This window comes from Diospyros lotus, chromosome 4 (genome assembly GCF_014633365.1).
Source record: "Diospyros lotus cultivar Yz01 chromosome 4, ASM1463336v1, whole genome shotgun sequence".
NCBI lineage: Eukaryota > Viridiplantae > Streptophyta > Magnoliopsida > Ericales > Ebenaceae > Diospyros > Diospyros lotus.
In genome coordinates, this window is record NC_068341.1 from 25,279,746 (window position 1) to 25,304,676 (window position 24,931).

Genomic DNA, 24,931 nt, shown 5'->3' on the forward strand with positions numbered 1-24,931 from the left:
AAGCAATGAGGAACCGAAAACCCGAGTGTGGGTGTTGGTGTCAAGAAAACTCGAATGTGGCATTTCGGGGATATGAAGTGTTTTAAGAATGGGAACTCCTTGAGATTGAAGTGTTGAGGCTCGTGTGGGGACACGAAACCGAAGCACGACTAATCCGAGAGGGGATTAGTGGAGCATCCCTATGCTAGGGATTTACTGAGCATGTTCGAGGGAATAGAATTGTCCCGTAGAAGTGGTGTAGTAAGGCATGTACACTTGAGATAAAATGAGCTAAAGTGGGTGTTAGCTCGAGGCTCAAGGAAAAGATTCGACATTAGGCGATGTGATGAGCTACTGGGAATAAGGTTGCTTGCTGTAAGGCTCTGTGGGGAGTATGCGTGTAATGCATCAGTATGTCATGGCCAGTGAAGGCATGACGTAAGTAATATCCAGAAGGACTTTAAGGGGAGTCAGGATGCTAGATTTATGTGATGCGATGTGATCGTATTGTTATGATGATCCCGGAGGAGATGTGCCTAGGGTATGAGTGGACCCTAGCGGGTGTTTGTATGAGATGAAAATCCCAAGCAGGTCGAGCTGGAATCTAGGGGAATCCAGATTTGGTATTAAGAAGTTGGGCAAGCATTGATATGTGTGTGAGAGCCATTACGTTAGAAGTCCTAGTTGTGAAGGGCCAAAAGACCGTTCATGTGATTAATGGATGAGGGGCCAATCAAAACTCTTGTTATGACGCTTGGGGACTGGTGGAACACCTAAGGTCGGGAGACGAGAGGTGAATAGACCCTAATTGTGATGTCTAGGGTCGTGATGATGCCTAAGTTCACGAGACCCTTAATGGGAGACGAGGAGGTCACCCAATGAAGGGTATGAACGGGTGTGTGGTCCGAGGGCGATGAGTGTGTGGCAACAAGACATTCGTGGGCTATGCGCGCAAAAGAAATGCCAACTTTGGGTGCCAAGTGGGTAAGGGCATGGTGAGCAATGTGAAGGCCCCGAATTTTATATTCCAAGTTATGGAAGCTTGAGAGAGGCCTACTGGAAAGCCAAGCTGGGCATCGTGACTGAGTGCATACGTGGGTGTGCAAAGAGTGACGAGAGGTCTCGATTTACCTGGAGAATAAGAGTAAGTGCTCTATGGCTATGGGTGACGGAGCTTGAGGTAGGCTCAACTTGACGGTTATGGATAGAGAGACCGTGACAGTCAGGCTCTGGGATGAGTTGGTGGAGAAGGCAATCATGATGGACGTGGATCCATGGTTAAGGAAAGTTGAAACTTTCAAATGTTGAGTGAGAGCCGTGAGGTATGATCTTGTGGGGTATGATCATGAGGCCTCAAGATTTGAAGTGGTTTAAGAGTCCCTTAAACGGTAAGAGATGTATACTCCTGAGAAGAGAGACTCATGGTATGAGCTTGAGGTTATCAAGGCAAGGATAACCAAGAAATATGGCTTTGGTAAGATGGTGGTGGAACCATCACAGTTCGGAGAGGCTTTGAGAAGCTTGATGCTATGGGTGCAAGGTTCGATGTGACGGATCTGATACTATGGACCATGTGGCAGAGAACTAATGAGTTAGGTCGTGTTGAGGGCAAGTGGCCCATGGGCCTAAGTAATTTAGTGAACTGCCAGTGACGATCAGATGCCGAAAATTTGGAGCAGCACCTTAAGGAAATTTGGTCATGTGAGACCGATAATCTCCTGCAAGGGGTATGACAGCTAGAGTAGTCCTATGGAGAAATCGCGGAACGCAGTAATGATCTGATAGATTTGTTGCCGAGTACGAAGCCTGGTAAGATTAATGGCTGCGAGTGTAGTGGGGTAGCCATATCGGGTTCGATATCAGAGGTTGGACCAGAAGGCTTAGAGTCACGCTACCGGTGCGAAGCAAATCAGTGATGGACCTGAGCCATGCTGTTGGGAATTGTTGTTGGGCCAGTGTAAGGGAGCAACACGGTAATGATGACTCGGTGTTGGCTCTCTGAAGCACAGGGTGACACGATGGGCGAACCAGTGTTAGGCCAGTGTATGGGAGTGACACAGTAATGATGACCAAGTGTTGGCTCACCTAAAGCACAGGGCAACTCAGTGATTATGCAGGTGGTTAGGGGTTAAAGATTTGTGAGATGCACGGTAAGGGTGATGAAAGTTGTGGTCAGTTCCACAACTCAGCTGCTAGTAATAAGAGCTGTTAGGGCATTGCACCCAAGTGGGGATTAAGCCCTTTATCTCATTAAAGCAGTGTCAAGGCGATTTAGCGAAGGTTCAGGTGTTGTAGCGTCTCGAGATGTTTGAGAAAGAAACTTGTGGAAAAGGAAATGGGTCTAGCATGGGAATAACGCTACGGTTGATGCCTATCGTTGACGGGTCTAATGCTAAGGACCACTGGATATAGACAGTTAGTTCCACGGGTGGGACTGCAGCCCTCTATGCGGAGTAACCTATCTACGGTGGAGACGATTAGACGTCGAAGACCTGGGGTATGCTGTAGGTTATGTCTGGGCCAGACCTAAATTTTCGTGAGGGTTAAAATGTCATAGTAGTGAAAGGATTGTGAATCGATTGGGTGATATCTTGTGGTGTGATAACAAGATGTGTGGCGATGCTCCTTGCTAAAGGATGTTAACGCAATTGTCGTTAAATTTGATCGAAGTTGATTGGGTAAATTGAGATGAGAGACCCGTGTGACCTTGCAATGATGCAAGAAGATGGGTCGATTGGTTGATGTGAACCCGCGATAGGATAAGACCAAAGGAACCCACAAAAGATTGAAACGAATCAAGAACCTAGACTATATTAAAATCTAGACCCGTTGATTATACGGAAGCAAGAACCAAGAATTGTTGAACGCCACAAAGACTGCCCAGATCTTTGATAAGTTCGAGTTTTAAACGCCACAAAGGAATCACTCCATTGATAAGTTCGAAAGTTTTGTTTATTGAAGAACAAGATAAAAGAGATAAATCTCTCAAATTCAAAAATTCATAATAATCTCTATTTCTAGGAGGTAGAGTATCAGATTTTACCTTATTTGGTGCTCCTCCATTTTTGTTATTTTTTGAGGTTTCAACATTAGGCCTTTCATCCTTTCCACTCCAATTCGATTCCCATGTTGAAGAAGAACCTGAATTTTGCCCAATTCGTGTGTACCCCTTTCTCTTCAATTGTCGCTCCACTTTAATGGCCATGTGCACCATGTCATCTAACTCAACATAATGTTGTAATTCTACCGCATCTGCAATATCACGGTTCAATCCAACTAGGAACCTGGCCATGGTAGTTTCTCGGTCCTCCTCCACATTGGCTCGAATCATGGCTATTTCCATCTCTTTGTGGTAGTCCTCAACACTTTTGGAACCTTGAGTAAGGCGTTGCAACTTCTGAAATAAGTCCCTATAGTAGTGACTTGGAATGAATCGTTTCCTCATAATAGCCTTCATTTCTTCTCATGTCTCAATGGGCCTTTCACGATTCCGTCTCCTGCTCAAAATAAGTTGATCCCACCAAATAATAGCATAATCAGTAAATTCAACGGTGGCCAATTTTACCTTTTTCAATTCAGAGTAGTTGTGACAAGCAAACACCATTTCAACCTTTGTCTCCCACTCCAAATAAACTTCTGGGTAATTTTTGCCTTGGAAAGATGGAATTTGCATCTTAATGTTGTCCAAGTTGTTATCAATCCTTTCTCCATGTCTAACTCCCCTATCTCTATTCCCACGCCTAAATCGGCCTACACTGACATTAGAGGCATGATCATCATCATCTAGGTCATCCCCATAGTCATCTTCATATTCATACCTAGGTGGATGCCTCTCTCTTTGTTGCACAGTAGGAGCTCTAGGTGGCTGCCCCCTTTGTGAACTAGATTCAACTTTATCTATTCTCTCATTTATCTCATCAAACCTCATTTCCATTCGTTCAAATTTTTGCTCTAAAGACTGAAAGAAAAGTTTGAAATCTATCTTTTCCTGAGCTTCATTCTCTTGAGACATGTTTAATACCCTGCAAAACAAAGTTAGGAAACCTCACAAACACTTCCTCACGTGTTTCCTCTCAATATTGATAGCACTCACACTCGTGTATTCTCAAACTTGGCTTTTACCCTCTTATGAGCTCACACTCTCTTGCCTTTTTCCACTCTTTAGCCTCATCTTTTAGTTCTTTATTGAACTCAAATGAACTCAATCAAAATTTTCCTTGCAACAATCCAAACTCAACCAATCAGATCACTAAGAATGAGAATGGGTTAATTCGCAAAGGATGAAAAAGAAATAGGCAAGATTTAAGAAGTCAAAAGAACAAAGTTATAATGAAACAATGAATAAGAAAGGCAGAGGAAAAGGAGATACGAATTTTGATGAAACTAGGGTCGACTGCTTTGAATAGACAGAATACACACTTTATGCAATCAAAACTTGGATGACAAGCAACACTTCAACTAATCGAGATTCAATTGATTTCTGAATTTTCTATACTTTTTTTTTTTTGAATTTTCGATTTTCACACTTTCTTTTTCTTTTTGAACTTCCAACTTTCCACTCCTTTTTTTTTTTGGGAATTCCCAACTTTCCACTTTTTTTTTTCTATATATAATGATAAATAACAATTCTTGAACAAATCAAGATGAAGAAATAGGCAAAGTTGCAGAATCGAAGAACAAACAATGGTGAGGGAATAAAGAGAAATAATAAACAATGAAAGCAAAAATAATGATAGTTCAAACCTGATTTAGAGCCAAGCTCTAATACCAACTGATGTGAACCCGTGATGGGACAAGACCAAAGGAACCCACAAAAGATTGAAACGAACCCCAGAAAAGCCAAAATCGGATAGAAGGCAAAGAATTCCTGACCCGTTGATTCACGAACCAAGAACCTAGACTATATTAAAATCTAGACCCATTGATTATACGGAAGCAAGAACCAAGAATTGTTGAACGCCACAAAGACTGTCCAGATCTTTGATAAGTTCGGGTTTTGAACGCTACAAAGGAATCACTCCATTGATAAGTTTGAAAGTTTTGTTCATTGAAGAACAAGATAAAAGAGATAAATCTCTCAAATTCAAAAATTCATAATAATCTTTATTTCTAGGAGGTAGAGTATCAAATTTTATCTTATTTGATGCTCCACCTCCTAGAAATAGAGATATCAAATGCTTTAAGTGTTTGGGGACAAGCCATATTGCATCTCAATGCCCAAACAAAAGAATGATGATTTTGAAAGATGATGGTGATGTTGAGACCGAAGATGAGTTCGATAATGAGTCCATGCCACCTTTGGAGGATGCAAGTGGCATTGAGTACCCAGTTGATGGGGAGCTCTTGGTGGCAATGAGAGCTCTTAGTGTGCAAGTCAAAACAGATGCGAAAGAACAACGTGAGAACATTTTTCATACTAGATGTCATGTCAACGATAAGGTATGTAGCATGATTATTGATGGTGGGAGCTGTACTAATGTGGCTAGTACTAGATTGGTTGAAAAATTAAATTTAATGACTTTGAAGCATCCTAAGCCGTATAAGCTACAATGGCTGAATGATTGTGGAGAATTTAAAGTAACTAAACAAGTGTTTGTTCCATTCTCAATTGGGAAGTATACAGATGAAGTTTTGTGTGATGTGGTGCCAATGCATGCGGGCCATATTCTTTTGGGGCGACCATGGCAGTTTGATAGGTGTGCAATTCATGATGGTTATACCAATAGATTCTCCTTTGTACTTAATGAAAAACCAACTACTCTTGTACCCCTATCCCCAAGACAAGTGTATGAAGATCAAGTGAGGTTAAAAAAATAGAGTGATAAGAAAAAGAAGAGTAAGAGTTCAAGAGTAAGAGAAACTGAGAAAAAGGAGAGTAAGAGTTCAAAAGTAAGAGAAATTGAGACCAAACAGAGAGAAAATGAGAGCAAAAAAGGAAAAGGAGTTTCGGTTAGTGAGGAAAGAAAAGAGAGAAAACAAGTGAACTATTATGTAAGAGAGAGTGAGTTCAAAAAGGCTTTGTTTCTAAATCAACCTATGATTTTACTTTCGTACAAAGAGGTTTGTTTTAGTACTACTGACCTCAACCCCTCTTTGCCTAGTGTTGTTGTTTCTTTTTTGCAGAAATTTGATGATGTGTTCCCTAAAAAGATACCTAATGGTTTCAAGAAAGTTGTATTTGATCCCAATGATTGGGTTTAGTGGCGAAAGGAACGATTTCCCGTTCAAAGGCGTTCAAAACAACTTTCAAGGGGAGATGATCCATTTCAAGTGATTGAAAGGATCTACAAGTTCGACCTTCCGGGTGAGTGTGCAAGTGCAACTTTTAATGTTGCTGATTTCTCACCTTTTGATGTAGGTGACGATTTGAGGACAAATCTTTCTCAAGAGAGGGGGAATGATGTGAATCGGGTTGCTAAAGCCTCACAAGATCTGTTGAGCATTCATGGAGGCCCAATAACAAGATTACAAGATTTGGGGTTGATAGATTGAATGATTGATTGATTGAGAAGATTTGTAAGATTGCAAGATTTGGGGTTTATTGATTGATTGGTAGATTGACAAGATTTGCAAGATTGCAAGATTTGGGGTTGATTGATTGATTGGTTGATTGATTGACAAGATTTGCAAGATTTGGGGTTGATTGATTGACAAGGTTGCAAGATTTGGGGCTGATTGATTGATTGACAAGATTTGCAAGATTTGGGGGATGATTGATTGATAAGATCCATCTCATAAAAAGGAATGATTGAATAATTGACCACTTCCCTTATTTCCTACTTTGTTTATCTTTTCTATTTTAGATCATTCTTATTTCTTTATTATCAGATTATGTTATTTCCTTCTTGTAATCAATTCCTACTATGCCTAGGATTTGATTTATTTCTTTCTAGTTTAGGATTTGTGTTCGGCTATATAAGCCAATGTAACCTAAGAGGAATTCAGTTTTTTGAACAATATTAATAGTGAGAGTTTTCTCTTTGGTTCTTCAACGAACTATTTTGAACTTATCAAGATTTCATCTTGTGGCGTTCATCCTTGACTTATCACTCACAACTCTTCTCTTCTATCTTGAGTGTGGCGTCAACCCTATCCTTCTTATACCTTTGGTTCTTATCTCTTTATAGATAACAGGTCAAGATCCTTTGTTTTGTTTATTACGAATCTGTTTTAGAACGATCTTGGGCAAATGAACCATTATTGAGCATCGGGTCTCACCTTCCTTCGTGGGGTTCACATCATTGGTGGAGTCGGTAAATGGCTCGAGAATGTTACGTAAGTGTCGTGGAGGGCGAGACTTACGAGTTAGAAGCCAACCATGAGATGGGAATATTAAAGTGTGTGAAAGTTTCAAGTATGGGGATCTCTAATCCTATGATGTGAGTTGTGGTAGGCTGAACGTGTTGCTAAGGCACGATTCGAAATCCGTGAAGGCTCGCAATTGCATAGTCTGGTGTTGGTCCTGGTCGTGTCGATGCAAAATGAGGAAGTATCCTCATGTAGCCCTGGAAGGGTTTCTAGCTGATGACACGAGATCAGTTGTCAAGTGGTAGCACCCGATAGCAATGATAGGAGCGTGAGGCTCGAGGACTATGATATAAAGCCTTGTTGATTAACCGTGTACATAAAGGTTCAGTGGGTCCTGGTGGCTAGACCAAATGAATTTGAGAAAGAGATCCAAGGTGATAAAAGATGGTTGGTCAGAGCAAAAATCGTGCCGCTTGAAGAAGTGCTACTTCGTAGCGAGAGTTAAAGATGGTAGTGTTGAAATGTGTCTTGGGTAAAACTTGAGAGGTTCTCCCAAGGAAAGTTGGGCATAGGGCAACAACACTACATGGACCTCCTAAGGCACTACAATTCTAACAGAATGGATCACCCGGGGAAAACCAGCGTGTTGGCAGGTGCCTGAGTAGGAATATGAGTCCTACGACATCGGGTGGAAGTGTGGGTTCCACATGAGTGGCAGTGGGTGATTTCCAATGGATGGAATTTATGTCGAAGCAGTAGTCGATGATTGCAAGGGTAGTGCCTAGAGAAATGTTGTGTTGGTGGTGAGCCGGGCGATCCGGCTAGAGCTAATCGAGTTTGGTTTCCAGGAATGATGATGAGGTGATGAAATCACCTAATAGCTGTGAGTAATACAACTAGGGGAATGCCTTGGTGTGTGGGCAATTGATGAGATTTAGCATCTTGGTTAGAGGTTAATGGGTGTGAAGGAAAGCAACTAGTGGAGTCGATTGGTGATCGGCCGAGGGTAGCCAATGGCGACTAAAGACGCCGACCAGTGATAGCGGAAGCAGCAATGCAGCGGTTGGCTAGGGTCGTGGAGCGTCGTGAGAGTAGTCGGTCAATGGCAAAATTGGCTCCTGAGTCGCGGTTGCGGCTGGATATGGCGTTAAGCGATGGCAAGAGGTCATCTTAGCCGATGATAGTGGCATAAGAGCCAATGTGGTCGCTCATCGAGTGATGTGAACTGATTGTAGCAAGAGGTCTAAAAAGAATCTGGGAGAAGCCAGAGTTTTTTAGGGGATTAGTAAGCCATTTAAGAAATGGCAAAGTGATAGGGAAAAGCTAATCCAAGATTAAGGCTGTATGGGTTAAGTTGACCTGTAAGAGTGAGCTGCAACGACCTTGGAAGGAAATTGGTTGCTGATCTGGCATGTCATTGTCGAGAAGGTCAAGGCGCATGGTTTAAGTCAGGTGTCTATCGCAAATTGAGAATGAACCTGATTTTGGATGGCTGAAGGCTTCGTGCCTCAAGAGTAAGAGGCTCTGTTGAGAAATGGTGAGATTCGAAAAGTCCCAACGAAATTGAAGCTGGGCGAGTAAATTTGACTAGAAGACCGCTACAAGAGTGGGGGTGTAACATGTTAGCTTGTTGTGGTGTGGACTAAAGGCACGAGTCATCCTACAGGTGCGATGCAATTAGTGATTGTGTAGATGGTAATAAGCCAATCACTTGTGCCACGCACTGTGGGTGATGACGAGGGCCGATTAATGGTTTTGCGACCTTAAGCGCAATGGTAGGATCCTTGACTCGCGGTAAGATTTAATAGCCAAGGTAAGGCCTAGCATGGGGCATGATTGTGAAAGTTGAATTGGATGAAGTATTGGGGGGGTTGCTCAGTGAAGAGTCCCTGGTATGGGTATAAGACCCCTACTAGCATGCAATATCGGCCAAAAATGGAGGCCAGGATAGTCTGTGTGTTTATGCCGAAAGAACTCCTGGTTGGGAGAATGTGGTGGCCCGAGCATGGTTAAGCTCGTGGAGAGAGTGTGATGAGGTGTGCATCGTCAAGCTTGAGGTGGAGTCGGGTAGTGCACGTATGGTTGAAATGAGAATAACCTGGCATGGTGTTGGGTATGTCGATTATGCATAATCGTATTTATGAATGAGGGTCGACTGATCAAGGTAGTAGACCATGTATGAAATGGTCGAAATTGGCTGGGTGGGCCAAATGGATGCTTCCATTGTAGTGTTAGCAGGGTTAGTTGGTCGGTAATGAGAGGTTGCCATAAGGACCAACTCAAACTATGCATGCATGTGATTAATGGCGGTATGCCATAGTGGAATGGGTGCCAGAGTGTTTTGTAGGCACTAGAAGAGACATTGCGGCTGATGATCAGTGCTAAGACGTTGTTGGTTGGACCAGCGTAAAATCGTGGCCATGTGTGATTGGCAATGGGAAACGTTGTCGTGTGTGATCGGCGTAAAAATCCTAGTAGACTGATCAGTGATGCAATGTTAGCGAGAGTTTGTTTCGATTGATGGGAAAATGGGAAGTAAACTGCAAAGCGATGCTTCAAGGTGGAGAAAATCCATCAGGAGATGGATATCGTTGCAGTAAGCATGACCAGCGACCAGTGGTACGGTTTGGCGAGAGGCCAAAGCAGTATTTGGTTGGTGAATGTCCTCGAGAGGCGGATGATCAAATGCCTAAGCGAAGCCTCGAGGTGGGTATAGCCCGAGGTAAGTGTGAGAAATGGATAGGCTATGAGATTCTCGAGTATGAGAATTTAGCATATAGCCTGAGAATTTGATTATCTTGGGCAAGAAATTAAGGCGAAGTGAATTTCGAGGACGAAATTCTTTAAGGGGGGTGGAATGTAATACCCGGTATTACATGGTATTGAAATTAAATAATTTTTTAATTATTTTGAAAGGATCTTGTGTGGTCCGGGAAGCCCAAGAATCGGTTCGAAGAGTTAATTAATAAAATTTCCAAATTAGCGGCAAGGAGCGCCCCCGAGACTTGGATGTTCAGGAAAGAGGGCAAGAGATTAATGAGCGTCTAGAGGCAAGGTTTATGACGCTGGAAGCGGTCCGACTGAGAATAATTTTCGGAATAAATCCTGTATAAGCCCAAGTGGGTGCCAATACCGAATAGTCGGAGGGGACCTCTTGGAAGCTGAGGGGAACCTAAGGGTGGTTCGGTTTTCTAAGTAAGTAAAACCCTTAGGCATTTTCGAATCGAATAAAGGTCCCGTGCAGGCGCAGGGACGAAATCGGCTTTATCGAGTAAAGTCGGTTATTAATTTTTGAAGAAATCAAGTCTTGGTGTGGCTTAAGAATAATTAAATTAGGCTTGGAGGGCCCAAATGATATTATTAAAAATTTCTAAGTGGAATTAAGGGTTCTTTAGTGCAATTAATAAGATTAAATAGGGTTAATGTGTAATTTAATATATGTATGCGTGTGTGTAAATTGCATATATATATATATATTGATATGTGGTGCGTGAGTTTGGCCAGATTTCAAATTTTGAAATCAAAATCAGAGAGAGGAAAAGTAGAGCTCGGGAGAGAGCATAGCCGAGAGAGAAGGAGCCAGGCCGAGAGTTGGTGGAGAAAGAGAGAAGGATAGCCAATCGGCCATGGCAGTAGCCGCCATGGCCGACGAAGAAGACCAGCTACAGCAGCGGCGGAGCTTCAGTGGTCGGCGATCGAGGCGAGCAGCAGTAGCACGCAGGGGCTCGAGGGAGGCGGCTGGCCAATGGCTGGTCGAGTTGGTGGCCAGCAGCGGCCTAAGTCGACAGTTGCAAGCGCGAGCAAGGTCGGCCATGACAGCGCGTAGGGGCGCTCGGTGCTGCTGCAGCGGTGGCGTACAGCTTCAGTCGACCGATGTAGAGCGACCGGTGATGGGGCACGAGAAGCAGCGACCGAAGGAGCCAATGGAGGTGGTTGGCCGCCATACGCAGGCGCTGTGCGCGCGCGGGGTTCGCAAAGAAGAAGAAGAAGAAGGCGCGGGAAGGAGACAGTGAACAGGAAAAGAGAAGAGAAAAAGAAAAAGAAAGGGAAATAAAGGAGAAAATCCCCAAAAAAAAATCCAGAAAGATTGGGGAAAGTTCTGAAAATTTAATTTGGGCGTAAATGGCAGCTCGGGAGGCAACATCGGTGCAGGCGTTTTTTTGAATTTCTCTCCAGATGAGTCGAGGTAAATTAAGATTTCTTCCCAAATTATTTGCATTAAGCGAGTTAATGTAGAATAATTATTTGTTGGATTAAACCTTATGTCGGGGTTGTTTGAAAATTTTGATGATTGGTTTATGCCATGGTTGGTGTTGTTTGGAGATAGTGTTGATGACTGATTTTGTGGGGTAAGCAAAAGCGAAGGCATTGGTTAATGTTTGATATTTTACGGTTTTGTGTGATTGGTATCTAGGTTTGACCAGGGAGGCGATGATCCTAGAAGAGCTCGAAGTTCAGGTTGGCGTTCTCGCCGAAGCAGAGATGAAGCTTGGAGCTAGGTAAGGGACGGCCCCATGTGGAGGTGGCCTTGCAAGTTGGTAAATGTGTTTGATAATGTTTTTATGTTGCATTTGCATGTAGTGGTTAACACTTGCGTGATGCGAGATCAAGTGGATCTGTGGCCATATGGAGGACTAGTGTTGTGGGGGCTGATAGGTTGATGCCTCAAACCTCGGTAGGTTGTGAGGATGTGTGGGCCTAGCCTCATTTACATGCATTGGGCATATATAAACATCTTTATATTCAATTTACATACATTGCACCCTTACTGAGTCTTTATGACTCATGAGGTTTTATCTCATGTGTAGATGTTGCAAGTCCGAATGCAAGCAGGGATGGTACCGGAAGACTGTTGTGGCAACTAGCATCGTTGCCCAAGATTTGTGGATGTGTACTCTCCTGTATTTTCATTCATGTATTTATGTGATTGAATTTAAGCGTTATTGAGCACTATATGTGTTTAATTGTTGTAATTATCATAGTATGATAAATGATTGTGAGATTATTTGTTGTTTATGGCTTAGTTGGAGAAGCCAAGTTTCGGACCGAGTAAAGATAAGCGAGGTATGTTCTCATAAACCCCCAATACTCAGCGAAGTGTTTGTTATGCTAGCTTTGTGCCTGGGTCACCTCTGGCTTGCTATGGGGCGAACTAAAGAGAGATGAAGCTCACTCGGGTTTCGGGTCTCTGTCCGCTGAGTTTTCTTGTTTGAGTTGGGACCGATTCCTGAGTGGAGTTGTAATACCCGGGAAATTATTAAGAGTATAAATGATATTTAATGAAGGGTATAACTGGAATTATCGAAAGAATAAGGCTATATGACACACTAACGCAGTCTTAGATGATTAAATCAGTCGGAGGGAGTAACCCGGACCTTAGATAGCTAAAAAAAATTGTACAGCATCGACAAGTGATTCGAATTATGATTTTTAGTGATGAAAGAAGTGGGATCGGGAACAGTTTTCGGTACAGCTGTCGACTGGGCTGAGAAAACCGAATCGACGTAGGAAACGTCCAGAAGATCAACGGAGCACGTCAAGGACTAGTATTTAATGTGTAGAACAACCCTTAAGCGATTTCGGGTTGAATCAAATGGATTAAAGTTCAATTTGACCAATCGGGGCTAAGTGCAGTTTTCTAATTTTGCCCGAGGGAGGTCAAAACGGTAATCTTTCAGGAGTCTTGAGGGTCAAATGAGATGTACTAAACTTATGGGACTTAGAGGTATATTCGGATTTATCAGGGGAGTTGTAAAAAGGGCAGAATTGTCATTTGAAGAAAACAGGGGTCAAAATGCAAAAAATGGAAAATGGCATAGTGTGAACACGAAGGGATTTCGGCCGCCGCACTGCCACCGCACGTGGAGGTCGTTTCCGGGGATGGGACGGCCGAGGCTTGCTTGGGGAAGGTTGTATACGGCCAGGAGAACACTTGGGGACCAAGCTTGGCCGTTGATTGGTCGGAAAAAGGATCGGATTTTTAGTATAAAAGGAGGCCGCGGGTTTTGATTTTTGGGCTTCAAATCGATCGAGTTTTTGAATGGTTTTAGGAGAGTGAATAAGGGGCTTTTGGTCGCGAGGCATCAAGGAAGATTTTGGGAGGCTTTAGAAGCATTTTCGTCAAGTATAGAGGCCGATTGAAGCTCGGCCGAGGGTTGGTGGCAGACCGCCTTCCGCCTCCTGCAACTGCCCGTTAGGGGCATTTTTCGGTGGCCTTTCGGCCTGAAATTGGTGCCGTTTGGATCGACTTGCAAAGGGCTTCAAGAGGGTGCCCTTATTTCGGCCATCAGAGCAACTGCCGGAGACTGGTTCAACGAGGAAGAAGGTGGCGCGTGCAGTCACGCGCCAACCTCCACATACACCCACGCGCCAGGCGTGTGAGGGCGCGTGAAATGGGCATTTTGGGTATTTCTTCTTCTAGTATTTTTAATTAATTATTTTAGGATTTATTGTGTTGAAATATTTCGAAAAATAGTTGAATAAATAATTATTTTGGAATTATCGAGGAGAAAATTGGGAAAAAATAGAGAAAATTATGGAAAATTGAGGAAAATGGATTTTAATGCTTCCTTAATTAAATATGGAGTTTAGGAAGTATTGTGGCTCAAGGTTGAGTATAAGTTCAAGTATTTGGGATTTGGCACGCAAATCGAGGCATTGCACGAGGATCGAGGCGATCTGAATACATTCTAGGTGAGTGGTTGATTCCAGCTTTTCCTTGTCTTGGAAGTGTTTTTAGGTGCTTGTGGTGGGTTCTAGTGAGCGGTTATACCCTCCTAGACATAGATTGTTTTACAAGGCTTTTGCTTATGATCATTGTGTCGATATTTGCTACACTGCATTAACTGTTTTATTTTAAAATGTTGGTGCATGGCGTGTAAATTTTCATATCATTTGGGGTCAAGTTTAATTGCATCGTTGGGTCCGTATGGGGCGGGATGGGGTCTACTTGAGATTGGGACAATGTTAATCCAGGTGAACGGGTGTCACACTGGGGCACTCGAGGGAATAATGTTAAACCAGGTGAACGGGTGTCACGACGGTGCACTCGAGGGATTAACGTTGGACCAGGTGAACGTGTGCCACAGTGGGACATTCGAGGGATTAAGTATGTCAAGGTGATATCTCGAGTTAGACGTGTCTTGCATATTTACGTTTGTCTGAGTATGCCATGCTCGTGAGTCTCTCGTGCATTGTATGAACTGTTTTATGCCGTCACTTAGATGTTTATCATCTAACTTGGGCTATGCCCCTGGAACGTTTAATGTTCTAGCCAGGAACTGCTGCGAGGGCAAGGATGTGGCCGGTTGAGGGCCAATGGTGCTTAGTTTGTTAAGTCGTCGTAACATTTGGAGGATTTAACATGCATTTCAAGTTGTAAATGAACAGTTGTATATAGCAATTTTATCATTTGATTTGTATTACGTATTTTGCTATGGAAATACAATGTAAGAACTTGGTGTTTTGGTATTAGTGTATCCGCTGCGTTGTATTAAGACTCGTTTAGTTTAAGATTATTGATCTTGATAGTTAAACGGGCAAGACTGGGGTTCGCGGGGTTTTGTTTCTGCATGTGAAGATTGTTCTTGAAATACCGCGCGTGTTGAATTTAAAGAAAAAAAAAAAAAGAAATCCCGGGAATACCCTTATAGTGACATGCCTGGCGAGACGGGGTGTTACAGGAGTGAAGGGAAAGATGAAGCCTAGTTCCCACCTAGGGCGTTTCCTGTTGAAACATAGTCCAACCCTTCAGTTGTGGTTTGATAGGTGAGTAATCCAATCGATTATTTACCGGTGACGTCCGTAAGTGGGAGTGGGTTGTTACACTTACTGAGAGGGAGAACGAGTAGGGGACTTCACCGAGAGAAGGGACTGTCGCCGAGAGGTTGCCAAGATGGGCTCTCCCGGAGCTATTCCTCTTTTCCGAGAAGATGCGGCCGAGAGGGGAAAACGGCCGCCGAGAGAGGTTTCACCAAAAGGGACTGCCAAGAGAGAGTTGCAACGGCGAGGGGCTTTCCGAGAGGCTGCTGCCGAGCAGAGCTGGCCCAACGAAGTTGGAGGCCCTAGGCGAAAAAATCAGTTGAGGCCTTCGAGTATTATTTTTTTATAAAAAAATAAATAATATACTTTTTTATACAAACATTTCATCATTTTATTAAAAAAAAGTTAAAATTCAATCAACTACAAAAAATAATAAAATATTTATAATGTTTTGTATTTAATTTTTTAATAAAATATTTATTATTAAAAAATAAATATATATATATATATTATAAATTTTAAAATTTTGGGGCCTTTCAATTTTGGGAGCCTTATGCCATGGCATATATGGCTTTATGGTTGGGTCGGCCCTGCTACCAAGAAGCTTATAGTGGTGGGGGCTTTCTGAGAGGCTGCTACTGAGCAGCTTATAGCGATGTGGGCTTTCTAAGAGGCTACCGTCGAGAAGGGATGGTGCTCGCAGAGAGACGGCTTTCCTTTACGGGAAAGAGGTCGCCAAAAGAAGCGTCTCTCTACGAGGCCATGGCCACCTTGCCGAGAGGAAAAATCCTCTCCAAGAGAAAAGCCTTCTTGTTGAAAGAGAAAGAAGAGAGAGCTTTAGCTAACTGTCAAACAGGATCCCCTTAACCATTTGACTTGCCTATTTATATCCGACTCTCTTTTGGACCACTTTGCCCCTCAAGCTTAGCCTATTTATCCTTTGGTCATTAACAATGTTTCTTTGACTATTCACTCACGATTTTTTCTTGGAAAACATGTCTTGACTCGAGACCATTTTTGGAATTCGCCTGTTTTGGACTTATTAATCAAAATACCCCTAAATGGATACACGAGGATACCATGACACATCATAACTATGTGATCAATCATGGGCATAAATTTGATTGACAACTCAAAAAAGTAACAAAAGAGCAAAAATGAGAGTTTTTATACATCGGATTAGTTGCTCAATGGAATGTGTTGATTTATTTTTATTATCTTTTTTAATATTTACTTATGATTTTTCTCCTAAAACTTGTTTAGAATGGCCTAAAATGAAATAATAATATAAACTAATCTATTTTGACATTTTTTTTGGAAGAAGAATAAAGTGTTCTAAATTAAAAGAAAATTACGGCTAATAGAAGAGAGAGTCTAGTTTTTATACTTGAAATACAAAAGTGTCTCACACAGCAAGAATGAAACTATAAATAATTGAGTTTATGTAATTTTTGAATAATTACATGATATTCTTTTGAAAATAATATATATTACAATCACCACATCTAGTTCAAAAAGTAGGGAAGTCAGTGTCATTTTAATAAAAATTTGGATAATTTTTTTTATTATATTATAATAATATTAAGTTGATACAATAAATAAATAAAATATATGTATGACACTTGAGACAATAAGGGTAACATCATCTATATCTACATTATTATATAAAATATATTAATATAAAATACTAATTTTAATAATTTATTGTTAAAAACATATGAAGATATCATTTGGGCCAAATGGGGAATGAAATGGATTGCGGTTTTGTTCACCCTCTTTAAATGAGGGTGACCTTAACTCCCAGTATTTTGAGGTTAAAATTAACAGAGGAACAGACTCTCTCTTTAACAAGAGTGACCTTAACCCCAGTACTTTAGGGATTAAAGTAAACAGAGAGGCAGCTCCAAAAATAATAGAGGGGCTGCTCCTCTTAACTTTAACCCCCAAAATATTGGGAGTTAAAGTCACCCTCGTTAAAGAGGGTGAACAAAATCGCACTCAATGAAATGATATATCGTGTGAAACTGAAACTCCTCCCCCCACCCACCCGTCTTCTTCTATATCCACTGCAACAACACTGAAGAGCCCTCCCCCCCTCTCTCTCCCTCTCTGTCTCTCTCTCTATACACACACATATACATATATATAAGTGTAAGTGTGTGTGTGTGTATATATAGCTCGTGATTAACTTGATGGCAATCTGGCTGAGAAGATCAAGAAACATTGCCGGTTACCTGACGGCAAAGACAGGCTTCTGGAGGGAAGGGGTCAAGCGGGGGCGATGGCCGTGCCGTTGGTTTCGTTCCTCCAATATCTTATCATCCGCAGCCTTAAGTGGTGGAGATTTCGGAAACCCACCTGCATCTTTGGGCGGTTCCGCAGCCCTTTTAGCCTGCCGGCGTTTGGTTTCCGTCAAAGCCGATCGGGAATATGATTCGCCGCAGTGTGATGATAATGGGGACCGCCAGAACAATCAGGTAAATTAATTCTCACCTGTTCTTCTCTCGGACAGTATAACATATGTGTGTGCTTTGGCTTCTTGGTTCAGACATGAGTCCGAATGAGTGAAATTATCTATTCAATCCTCTTAATTTGAGTTCAATTTTATTAACACATAAAAATTAATTTAGAAAAATAACGTCCATGTTGATTTGACATATTATAATATAATAAATAGAACCCACTTGTACACAAGTAAAGGAAAATAAATCTAACTTGAGTTTGGGTTTTTTTTAACCTTGGTTAACTCAGGATATAAAAGCCTTTTAACAAATAACATCCCCAAATAAATATTTGGTTGAGATGTTATTATTATTCTTATTCTTATTAAATTAAGGAAATTAAAATAATATATTTTAAGATTCTTCTTTTCTGTAACATGAGTAGGAAGGGACCCTGCAATCTTATTATGCAACTCAATTTAGAAATTTATCTAGTAACTAAAGGACTGCAATTCTAAGAAACAAAGACAAATTACTTGGAATTGAGTGATTTGGACTTTGGCACAGGTAGCTCAAGGCAGCCACTTCTCCCCCAAATGCAAGGACAAAATCAAGAGATTTTTATTAGGTAGAATTATATTTTTATATAAAAATATTATTAAAAGAATGCAACTATGAGATTTTATCATGGTTTATTCTGGATAAGTTAATAAAAAAGAATTCTGCTATTTTTGGGCAAATACCGGAAAACTCAGTTCGTATAAATATATGTAGGAGAAATCAAATAATTTCTAGAGACACCCATGTCGTGTTCTATAGAGAGACCCTTGAGAGTTGAATGGAAAAGACATTAGAAAATGACAAGCCCTTTATGTTGGTCCATACCTGTAAGGCTATATTCTCTGTCAACTTTCCATAATAATATAGTTATAAAATCATAAATTTTGGTTACTTTCACATTAGACAAATGGACCGTGACTCATCAAATGCCGATGGTAGGCCACTAAAGGAACATTATTTGATCTCAAATAGTAGGCTACTAATTTGTGTTAACTTTTAGCCACTCATTTTTTCTCTCCCCTTTGTTCTTGTGATGAACTTGTGGAATTTATCATGATCAAGGCCTCAACCAATTACTGGTAGTAGGATCATGCTGTGTTGTAGATATATCATTTGTTTTCTAGAAATAAGAAGAAAACAAAAAGAAGCCATAATCTTAGATGCCTGTAATTTTTGAGTTTTTGAAATCAAGTAATATATTTAACACCTTGTCAATAAACTATCGATATGAGATTTAGTTGCACTAAATTTTTATTTTTTAATTTTTGATATTCTCACTATGTTAAAAATATTTATATATCGGTCTAACTCAAATTAATTCGACTTTAAGTTCAAAGTCAAGTTGAATTGAGTCGAGTTTGGAGATTGGAGACGAGCACACTAAAACGGGTGTATGGTAAATGCCCAAATTATTCTAGTAAGGGAAGTTTAGTGAGTTCAAACCCTCACAAAAATGTAGAGGTTGAGTTGACAGTTTCTTGAGCACACTGCATTTTTTTTTTTTATATTCCTAGTTTTAACCTTTATTAACTATTACAACTTTTAGTTTTTCTATTTCCTTTTTAGTCATTTTATCATTTCAACTCACCTCAATTCAAATATTTACCCAACACTTTTACACAATCAAACTCACCTCAGGGTCAAACAGGGTCTTGGTAGTGATCTTGAGTTGTCACACTAAGAATTTACCTTTGTAAAGTGAAGTTGGCAAATCCTTTTGCAAGTCCTATCTTCATAGATTTGGCTGCTTGTTCTTATCCCATGCCAGCGGATGCTGCTTCTTGGCATTACCCTTGTTGGAGGATGTCTCAATGACGCCATATCCCATGATGAAGCTACTGGCTGAAATTTATATTTAATGGAGCAGATAGCTGTCATCTTCTGGCCATGTTGCCTGATGGCTATTCGCCTTCCTTTTTGGGTTTTAAGCTTTCTCCCTGTAGTTAATTTGGCTTATACCCGCTTGGTTCTGAAATAGAATTATGATTACAAAATCACTTTTTATATATTAATAAAAAAAATTAAACTGGCCACTTAACTTTTTAATTTTGTTCAGTTTACTTCCTGAACTTTGTTTTAACTCAAATTCACCCCTAAACTTTTCTAATGGTTCATTTGAAAAGTTTAGGGGTGAATTTGAGCCTAAAAAATTTTAAAGGCTAAATTGAACAAAATCAAAAAGTTCAAGGGCTATATTGATAGTTTTTTGCCTATATTAATCGATCTAAAAAGAAAAGAACGGGCATAAATTAGCCCCTAAACATTTTTATTTTATTTAGTTTAGTCCTGGATCTTTTCTTCTTCAAATTTACCCCTAATCTTTTCAAAGTGTTTCAATTTGCATTTGAAATACCAATTTTTTGTTGACTTTGCTCATGAAATGCTAGTTTTTCTTCTTTTTTTTTTTTTGGGGGGGGGGGGGGGGGGCGGTGTACTCAAATTCACCCCTAGAATTTGAGCAAAAATGTTTAGAAGCTAAATTGACTAAAATTAAAAAGTTGAGAGGCCAAATTGGTCTCTTTTTTTTTTCATCTAAAATTAATAAACTTAACTAGAAGAGACACCCTTAATTCAAAACTAACTGAGGAGACAATTTTAATTCAGTCTCTCGCAATTTTGAAGTGATGTAATTTTTCTTAACCTAAAACTAACGTTTTACTAAATATATTTACAAGTTGTGTATTACTTTGATTAATTTTTTTATTTTGGGCATACTTGAGCAGGCCTCGGACTTTCCCGGTGGAAGAATTGCATTCACTTATGAAATGCAATTCATTTCAGAGTCTCCAAAAGAGAGGATTCCTTGTTATCGAGTTATTGATGATAATGGCAGCCTACTTATGCATGGCAGCTTTGTACAGGTAATGCATTCCCCATAACTAAGATGGTAGTTGAGTTGGCAGGGAAGTCCCAGACTTTTTCGGATCAGGGGATCGAGTCTTAAACATGAAACCCACCTACTTATGAGAAGTAGACTCTAATGACAGTGCAGGGAACAGGGCTCACCACTATACATGTTGGTGGGGATAGGGTGACAGGCTCGTCTTTCCAGTAACAGTTATGGCTCAAAGCGGACATTCTCTAACGATAAATGGCTTTTATGGTCACATTCTGAGGGGGTTGCTATATCGGTCACCCCATTTTGTCTTTTACCATGTTATAAATAAAAAGAAAAAGAAAAAGAAAAAGAAAATCCAAGCAATTTATGTTGCTTTGAACAAAGTATAATTGTATGCAAACTCTCCAAGCAATTAAATTTGGTTAATTTGATAATTAGGTGAGCAAGGAAGATGCATTGAAGATGTATAGCAGCATGGTTACTCTTCAAACCATGGACAGCATCTTCTATGAAGCTCAAAGGCAAGGCCGGATTTCATTCTATCTCACTTCCATTGGAGAAGAGGCTATCAACGTTGCCTCTGCGGCTGCACTCTCCCCAGACGATGTTGTCTTGCCTCAGGTAAGCGATCAGATGAATCCAAAGATTGGTTTTCAACCAACCAACAGTAGAAACAACAACAATCACAAGCCTTAACCTGAGTTAGAACTTGTAATGTTGCAGTACAGAGAACCCGGGATTCTGTTGTGGCGCGGCTTCACCCTGCAGGAATTCGCCAACCAGTGCTTCGGGAATAAAGCAGATTATGGAAAGGGGAGGCAAATGCCGATCCATTATGGCTCCAATAAGCACAATTACTTCACTGTTTCATCACCCATTTCGTAGGTTCCAGGCCATGTTTTCTCATTTAAATGAGTTGTATTTTGATAAAAAAAAAATTCATCGTTCCTTGTATGAATCCACAGGACTCAGATCCCTCAAGCTGTTGGGGTGGCTTACTCTCTCAAAATGGACCGACACAATGCCTGTGTTGTCACTTATTTTGGGGATGGTGGCAGCAGTGAGGCAATGATCCGAACCACCATTTCAGAAATTCAAACCTAACAATTTTTTTTCTAATTTGTGGTTGGATTAATGTTGGTAGGGAGATTTCCATGCCGGTTTGAATTTTGCAGCAGTCACTGAAGCCCCGGTCATTTTCCTTTGTCGCAACAATGGATGGGCCATAAGCACCCCTGTATCTGAGCAGTTTCGAAGTGTGTTCTCTCTCGAGCTTTGCAATTTATCTTTTATGTTAGAGCCTACATTCTGTTTAAGCTCACATATTTCAGGTTTTGATAATTTGATTGGCAGGCGACGGGATTGTAGTGAAGGGTCAAGCATATGGAATTCGAAGCATTCGTGTAGATGGCAACGATGCTCTTGCTGTTTACAACGTGGTCCATGCAGCGCGGGGAATGGCCATTTCTGAGCAGAGGCCTATCCTAATTGAGGTGCCATTCATTTACAACTGACGAATCGTTGAGATTTGCATTGTTTTGAGTGTTTGGGCACTCATGTGTGTGTAGATCAAGAAAAACTTGGTTGTAAAATGTTTAAGTATGGTATGATCACTTTATAGAAGATTAGAACATAGATTGACAAGATTGATGGGGTAGAATTCATGTAGCCGACTCCACTCCACGTACTGAGATTAAAGCTTAATACGTTGTTGGTGTTCTTTTAGGCAGTGACATATCGAGTAGGACACCATTCTACGTCGGATGACTCCACCAAGTACCGGGCGGTTGATGAAATCGAACACTGGAGAACAGCTCGAAATCCTGTGGCCAGACTTCGGAAATGGATGGACAGGAATGGCTGGTGGAGCGACGAAGACGAATCCAAGCTTCGTGGCATTGTGAGAAAAGAGGTGAAAGGCCGCGTCGATGAATTATCAAAGCGAAATCTTAATTTGTTTGAACATCTTGTTGTGATACGGAAGTTGATCTGTGTTGCAGCTATTGCATGCAATTCAAGTGGCGGAGAAGACGGAGAAGCCTCCACTTTCCAACTTGTTCACGGACGTCTATGAAACCTTGCCGGGAAACCTGCTTGAACAAGAAGGATTACTCAGAGAAACCATGAAGAGATATCCACAGGATTATCCCTCTGATGTTCATGAGGCATAGAAGAAGATGTATGGAAGAAAGCTTCAACTTAATTTCGCATACGTATACGTATATATATATATATGTGTATATGTATATAATCATCATTGGGAGGGAAAGCCTCCTGTTATTTCTAATTTTCTCTTCATATAAGTAAAAAATGTTCAGTTCTTTTGGTTTAAATTTTGAATAATGACAACATTACCTAAAAGAACATATTTAAATAGAAATAAACACTGAAAACAAATACATAAAAATTGGCAACAAAATGAAGCAAAGCAGGTTGAAAATAAAGGATTTTACATGTGGGACCACAAATATATTTTTAAATATGTAATGCTATCTTAAAATTAATTAGTTGATTAAAAGTGATCTATAAAATTTAATTTTGGTCTATAGAATATTAATATGTCATAGAATTAATGTATAGAGACAAGATTTATATTTCCAAATTGATGAGGGGTCAATTTAAAAATACTAAGAGATGTTAATTGTTTGGTTCAATATAATAGGTCATGGTCCCCAATTGAATGAGAGTTTTTCTTATATCTCTACATTCCCATTAATAAAGATAAAAAATAAAAAATAAATAAAATATTAGAAACTATATATCATTTGGAAGATTATAACCCATTCGATCAATCACAACAATAGATTCAAGTACACTTCCACTATCTCCTCATTCTTCATCTTTTCTTTGAACCAAGATGGGAATCTAAAATCATGTTTAATTCATTATATTTGGAAATAATTGTTAGGGATGTGCACGGTTTGATTTGACCGATTTTTAAAATTTTTAATAGGCCAAATCGCTCACAGTCTAGTTTGGTAAGCGAAAATCACACCGAACCACACCACATTTTATGGTGCAGTGCGATGCGATTTTTGCTGTTTGTCGAATACTTATTTTTCACAACTTGGTGTGGTTTGATTTCCGCAGTTTGGCATGGTTCGAATAATAACATCCAAACGTTAAATGGCGTACATCTTTTTTTGACAATTCATATTCATCTTATCCTCTTGTTGCATACTCTACTATGCCTAGAATTTACTATTGTACATTGCAAACTAAAAATTCTATTGGTTCTAGCTTCTTTGGCAATTGTCGACGTTCAGAATTGGTCGACCAAGATTCGTTGGCTCGCCCTGGTGTGGTGGATCCGAGAGGAAGATAATGAAGTGTCGGGTCCGATTTGCTAAGCTACTGGCCCTTCCCTGCAAGGTACTCCGAAGCTCAAGTCAATGTAAGCCAAAATATATCGGGCGTTCGTAAGTTGGTAGAAAATAGTGCATACCCCGGCCCTCAAGAGGGCTGGTCGATATATATCTAACAAGAAGCCCTTCTGCATGTTTTGTACTTGTACAGGCGATGGGATAGAATAGCCGGCAGGGGGGTGACTGCACTCTCACCCTGCAATTAAAACATAATAAGAACAAATCATAATAAAACTTTTATATTTTTTTTATTTTAGTGAGAGGTTTATACTCGCCAGTGTACGAGTGCAGTTGTAGTCCAAATTTAAATTTATATTTTCTGAATGAATCCAGGTCGTCCACTGAGAGATTTATTTATGGCAAAAGAAAAAGAATGTCACACACACGCACACGCATTTGGACAAATTGGCAACAAGGTTTTTTTATGAGTTTTTTTAGACAATAGATACTAGAAAATAAAGTAAGACAGAAATTGAAATAAACATTAAACGTAAAAATATGAATTTGGATAGTGCTTGAATTAAGACAATTTCAGTACCAACCCGTTGATTCCCAAATTTTAGCATAAAAAATTAGCAACATTAATTTAATTTCAGATATAAGGGTTTGTTATTAAATGCAATTAGAGATGATGATAGTTCTAGGTTAAGCAATCCCCATACATGATATGCGAGATTCTAATTTAAGCAACCACCATAAATCCAATTGCAATTAATACACAAAACAACTAAATTAATCATCTGGGTTTAGGTATGATAGCGTTTCCAGTTCTAATAACTCTCATACATGGCATGAAAGCTTTAAGTTAGGCTTACGCTCCAATCCAAATCTAGTGATTTTTTAATAATTAATACACACTCATACTGAAATTTAAATTAATGTTACTTATTTAAAGCCCAGCTTTCTTTGGGAATCATTGGCGTTTGACACTGTCCTTGCCTTAACCCAAGATTAGATTTAACTACTCATTTTTATTTGAAAGTTAATTGACAGAAATTTAAATGACGTAATTTAAATAACAGAATTTAAATGACAAGAAATTTAAAGGCATAAACTAACCGGCCATTTAGGCGGTGGATAATTAAATGACAAGAATTAAAATTGCAGAAATTTAAAGACATAAACTAACCGGCCATTTAGGCGGTGAATAATTAAATGACAAGAATTAAAATTGCAGAAATTTAAAGGCACAAATTAACCGGCCATTTAGGCGGTGAATAATAAAGTAATAATAAATG

General features: G+C 40.1%; 1 protein-coding gene across 1 annotated transcript; it reads left to right on the plus strand.

The window, feature by feature from the left end:
• The first annotated feature begins 17,024 nt into the window (after positions 1 to 17,024).
• Positions 17,025 to 22,672, plus strand: LOC127798708 (2-oxoisovalerate dehydrogenase subunit alpha 2, mitochondrial-like). The gene is made up of 9 exons (XM_052332260.1): positions 17,025 to 17,465; positions 20,213 to 20,350; positions 20,767 to 20,949; positions 21,052 to 21,209; positions 21,294 to 21,393; positions 21,473 to 21,584; positions 21,682 to 21,821; positions 22,055 to 22,240; positions 22,329 to 22,672. The coding sequence occupies exons 1-9, from the start codon at positions 17,181 to 17,183 to the stop codon at positions 22,497 to 22,499; spliced, it is 1,473 nt and encodes a 490-aa protein (XP_052188220.1). The 5' UTR covers positions 17,025 to 17,180; the 3' UTR covers positions 22,500 to 22,672.
• The last annotated feature ends 2,259 nt before the right edge of the window (positions 22,673 to 24,931 follow it).